Here is a 5,111-nt window from a genome sequence, read left to right on the forward strand (position 1 = left end):
AAACAAGATATCTCAAAACAATGGTATACTATAATGAATGAAACAAGCTATTATCTACAAGCTATTTCAAACTGTTTTAGCCAAACTCTGTTTAAAGGTTTTTTTTTTTTTTTTTTGAGGGTTAAAATCTTTATAAGAGGTCAGACTCCCTGAATCCTACAATAACATTTTCTGAAGAAAAAAAAAGAAAAAAAATTATATATATATATATATATATATATACATATACATACAATAAAAAGTACAGTACAATAACGTTATTTTGAGGTTTCCATTTAAAAGTGAGATCCACTAAAATACTAAATATAATGTGAATATAGATAATTTTGATCAAAGTCTACAGGTGTTGAGGAGCAAAGGAGAGGTAAAACGAAGAAAGGAGGAATCGTGAATAACAGAAATGGAGAAAGAGAGAGAGAGTGCTCTCCTGCGGGAGTTGGAGACATTAGGACCCATCAGCTTGACATACGAATCATTCTCTCATGTAAACATAAATATGAGAGTGTGTTCCTGAAGTCGTGGCAATTTCTGTTGCTAGGCTACGTTGCATTAAGCAGTGTATCTGTCCCTGTTCATTTCGCTCCAGGGATTTCAAAGATAGCAAAAGAACCTGCCACCTATAATGAAGATTTTCTCCAACTATACAGCTTTTGCTAGCTCATAAACATGGCTTTAAATGCATCAGTATTAGGTTGTGAAAGTAGTTTTATTGTTGCATGTTACTAGACCCTGTACCGGGTGCAGAATTAACTTAAAACTTCATTAAGAGTGCACAGATACCCAGCTGGGACTGGCAAGGGAGGAAGGGAGTCGGAGGAGGTGTATCATATAAGCCTGAAATGTTTTAATATCAAAGATTAAAAAAAAAAATGTTGCATGCAGCTAAAATATTTCATTACATTGTCATGAGTATACAGTATAAAATCATTTCTGCATTCCAGCGTTTCCAGCATATTTGTAGAAAACATGAAAAACAAGTCACACAGTTTGTTAATTTTAGGTCTATAGCATTATTAAATAATTGTTTACATACTTGTAAATAAAGATACAAATATACAGTATGCTCAATCAGTTTGTAAATTCAGAGAACTGTTAACTACACTGTAAAAAATATTCTGAGTTTTAGTCAGGTGAAAAAGTCAAAACATGTCCAATCAACTTGCACTGCCTCAGTACTCAACAGTATGCATTAACAACTTGAAGGCAAATGGAAAACTTAAAATAATGTCTTCATATAACAACGAAACATATGTTCTATCAGCATGTGTCATGATAATGCACACCTTTAAAAAAAATAGGACAGCCACCATTTTGTAGCATTTTGTTTGTTTTATTTAATGTCACATTTTGCAAACTTAAATAGGTTTATTTAAACAAATATTGCCCTCTAGACACCAAGCTTCGGATATTGCAAATTAATGTTGGAAAATAACAGTGTACACACTGTAAAAAAGAATTCTGCATTTTATTTTTTTCAACATGACGTTTTAGAGCGTGTGTCCACTCAAATAAAAAACATGCCGAACCAGCATCCTTTAAGCTGTGCCCCATACTTCCAATCCAGCAGGTGGCAGAGTATGCACAATTAAGTCAGCCTGCCAACTGCCAGTTAAACACCAGAAGAAGTCAGACATATGGGATATTTTCCAGAGGCCAGATTGACTTACAACAGGTGAGATTTTATTAAACATCTCCTTTTTTTTTTGCATGTTTACAGTAAACTACTATTTTGAGAAATATTTACAAAAATTTTCATAAATGCCATTTTTTCATTCTAAAAGTTGCAGCACATTCCCTGAGAAAGACTGACTTACTTCAGGTGAGATTTTACCAAATATATCCTGTCATATTCATACAGTAAACAAATATTTAAGCAAAAAAATATGTTTTAAAGACTATTATTTTGTAAGTACATTATGTGTAATTGCTAAATTGGAAGTAAAGACCTTTAATAAAATGTGTAAAGTATTGCAATGTCTGTTCTGTTTCTAATTCAGAAAATCTGCTAGATTAAGTTCAGTAAACTGTAAGTTAATGTATTTAAACTAAACTTGGCAAGTTCTGCCAACTTGATAATGGTAGTTAACCTATTAAACTTGAACAAATCATTTTTTTACAGTGTACAGGCTCACTTTGATTGAATTCTTTAAATCAGTAAATCATAAACTGTAGACTCAATTTGCATACCATCCATCCTAAATAGTATTTGAAAGTAGAATTAGTATGTCCCAAACTATAGTATGTTGAAAAGATTGTCATCTCCCAGATTGTTTACAATTTATATTTGAAGTTTAGAAACACCCATACTCGAACCACTTATTTTACCCACAATACATTACACTTTGGATGTGAATTTAATTAGTACAAACTCGGGTAAACAAACTACAAACATGCCAGCCGGGTACGCAAAACCAACATCAAGTAGAGAGGCTTCGGTAAAGTTGCTTGAATAGCTGTTAATCAATATCTAGCCTACTGGAACATGTTTAAACCACATTTTCCATGTTATATTTCATCTGCAACAACAATGTAAACTTATTTCAAGATATATTTAGACTTCTGAATGCATAATTACCCAAAGACCTGATAAGCTTTCTCTGCATGAAAGACCCAAGAATGGCAGATAAACCTGCTACTGCTGCTTCTCAAATAAGGCAGGTAATTAAATATGAAAGGAATGTGGATGATGTGTTGACATGATTGATAGATTAACAAATTAAGCACGGGTTTTAAGCAAACATGATGCACTGTGTCACTTACTCTAGATTACTCACGGTATGCTTTTTGCCTCATACAAATGTTCAGCTCAAGTTCAATATCTTGAACTTGTGCGAAAGATGCAATTGATGCAAATTCAAACAAGTCACAGGCTTTCTCGGACCAGATAATTTAAATCAGTGAATAATTACCAGTACACTCGCTTTGAATAGAACATTTGAATCAGGGAATCATGAACTATACACTCGTGCTAGACAGGGTTTTTTTTTTATCAGTAAATCACTAACTGAAGACTTGCTTTGGTCTCATTTAACTCACATCAAATCAAATCAAATCACTTTTATTCTCACATTATCAGCAGCGCGTGTGCCATTATGAGTGAAAAGCTTAGGTGCTGGCTCCAAACAGTACAAAATACAGACAGTGCAAATAAAATGACTGTGCAAAATACAACAGCATACTCCTCAAAAAAAAAAATAAATAAATAAAATAAACAGGACATTGTAAAATTGACAGTGATTTGTACAATAAATAGATGTCCACATAGTTGTAGACAGTATTGTTTCAAGTATGGATTGGTTACAGTGCTACATGCTACATATTTATAGTGTGCAGTGAGGGGTATGGAAAATTCTGTGTGAGGTGTGTTAAGTGTTTATCAGCCTGATAGTCTGAGGGAACAAACTTTCCTTCAGCCGGCTTGTGTGTGAAGGGATGCTGCGGGACCGTCTACCTGAGGGTAGCAGTGAGAAAAGTCTATGACTTGGGTGGCTGGATTCGCTGTTGATTCTCTTGGCTCTCTTTATGCACCGCTTGGTGTAGATGTCCTGGAGGGAGGGAAGCTCACCTACTACGCGTCCAGCAGTTCGCACAATCCTATGTAGGCCTTTGCAATTGCTGCTGATGCTGTTTCTATACCAGGTGGTGATGCAGCCAGTCAGGATGCTCTCCACAGTGCTGGTGCAGATTGAGCGGAGGATGTGGGGGCTCATTCCAAACCTCCTGAGATACCTGAGGAAGAAGAGGTGTTGTTGTGCCTTCCTCAGCACTGCGTATGTGCGAGCAGTCCATGTCAAATCCTTAGCGATGTGTACTCCAAGAAACTTGAAAGTGCAGACTCGCTCCACTGGTATCCCGTTGATGGTGATGGGGGTGAGTCTCTTTTCTCTCCTGAAATCCACCACCAGCTCCTTGGTTTTGTTGATGTTGAGTGGGAGATGGTTTTCCTCTCACCACTGCGTCAGAGTGTGCACCTCCTCTCTTTAGGCCGTCTCATCATTATCAGTGAATAGGCCCACCACCGTTGTGTCATCAGCAAATTTAACGGTGATGTTGGAGCTGTGTTTGGCTGAACAATCATGTGTGTACAGGCAGTACAGGAGTGGGCTGAGAACACAGCCCTGTGGAGCACCAATGTTGAGGATTAGTGTGGATGATGTAATGTTTTTCATTCTGACCACCTAGCAGCTGCTTGACAGGACGTTCAGGATCCAGTTGCACAGAGAGCTGTGTAGACCCAGATCCTACAGCTTCACCACCAGCTTGGCAGGCACTATGGTGTTAAATGCTGAGCTGTAGTCCACAAACAGCATTCTCACATATGTGTTTTTGTTTTCTAGGTGTGACAGAGATGTGTGCAAGATAAAAGCAATTGTATCATCAGTGGAGCAATTATTCCAGTATGCAAATTGCAGAGGGTCAGTGTGAGCGGGCAGTACAGAGCAGATGTGCTTTTTCATCAGCTTCTCAAAGCACTTGCTGAAGATGGATGTCAAAGCAACTGGACGCCAGTCATTCAAGCATGTGGTTTTTGCTGATTTTGGTATGGGAGCTAATTTTGGTATGAGACACTGGAATTTCGGTATAGGACACTTAGTGAGTCATTAGCAGAAGTAAACTGACCTGTCTAATTCACAAATTAAGTGTGATTTGTTTATACATTTTTCCAATCATGAACCATACACCTCTATCACTACTCTGAGCTGATGAAAATTTCTCCTAAACATTTTTTTTGTTGTTTTTTTGAGGTTTTTTTTTCTGCTGTTTGATAAATATTCCTTTGAAATGTAGTGAATGTAGTTTCCTAAACTAAAATTGCCCAAATAAAATAGAGATTAAGGTTGTGCAGTTATTCTAAATAAAGGAAGAACAGTTCTGTGATATGTCTTCTCTGATTTCTTGTGTGGAAACAAAAGACAAATGAAAAAGTTGCCCAGGAAATCCCCATGTACACTAAAAGAAATATCAATGAATTAGCAATTTTTTTTAAATTTTGTTATTCATGTTATTATTATTAATATTATTATTTTTCCCATTTATTTAAGCTTTTGAATTGCATTATGGGACATTCCAAAAACTTTTAACATTGAAAAAAAAAAAAAAAGTGAAGTCAC

At 36.2% G+C, this 5,111-nt stretch overlaps 1 protein-coding gene across 3 annotated transcripts; it reads left to right on the top strand.

The window, feature by feature from the left end:
- The first annotated feature begins 361 nt into the window (after window positions 1-361).
- LOC147837064 (uncharacterized) lies at window positions 362-4,877 on the top strand. 3 transcript variants are annotated; one of them, XR_015479263.1, is made up of 3 exons: window positions 362-1,672; window positions 1,782-1,819; window positions 4,338-4,877. XR_015479263.1 is itself a non-coding variant. In XM_087241790.1 (3 exons), exons 2-3 carry the CDS (start codon window positions 3,541-3,543, stop codon window positions 4,341-4,343), a joined length of 336 nt encoding a protein of 111 aa, XP_087097916.1. In that variant the 5' UTR covers window positions 1,619-1,672; window positions 1,782-3,540; the 3' UTR covers window positions 4,344-4,876. The 3 variants fall into 3 exon arrangements, 1 of the variants encoding a protein (XP_087097916.1); XM_087241790.1 differs by having other exon boundaries at window positions 1,619-1,672; window positions 1,782-3,870; window positions 4,338-4,876; XR_015479262.1 differs by lacking the exon at window positions 362-1,672 and having other exon boundaries at window positions 1,710-1,819; window positions 4,338-4,473.
- The last annotated feature ends 234 nt before the right edge of the window (window positions 4,878-5,111 follow it).

This window comes from Danio rerio, chromosome 2, assembly GCF_052040795.2.
Source record: "Danio rerio strain M-AB ecotype USA chromosome 2, GRCz13ab, whole genome shotgun sequence".
NCBI classification, from domain to species: Eukaryota; Metazoa; Chordata; class Actinopteri; order Cypriniformes; family Danionidae; genus Danio; species Danio rerio.

Bases quoted from the DNA above. Each gene is read 5' to 3' on its own strand.
- LOC147837064 (XM_087241790.1), top strand. From the start codon at position 3,541: ATGTCCTGGAGGGAGGGAAGCTCACCTACTACGCGTCCAGCAGTTCGC.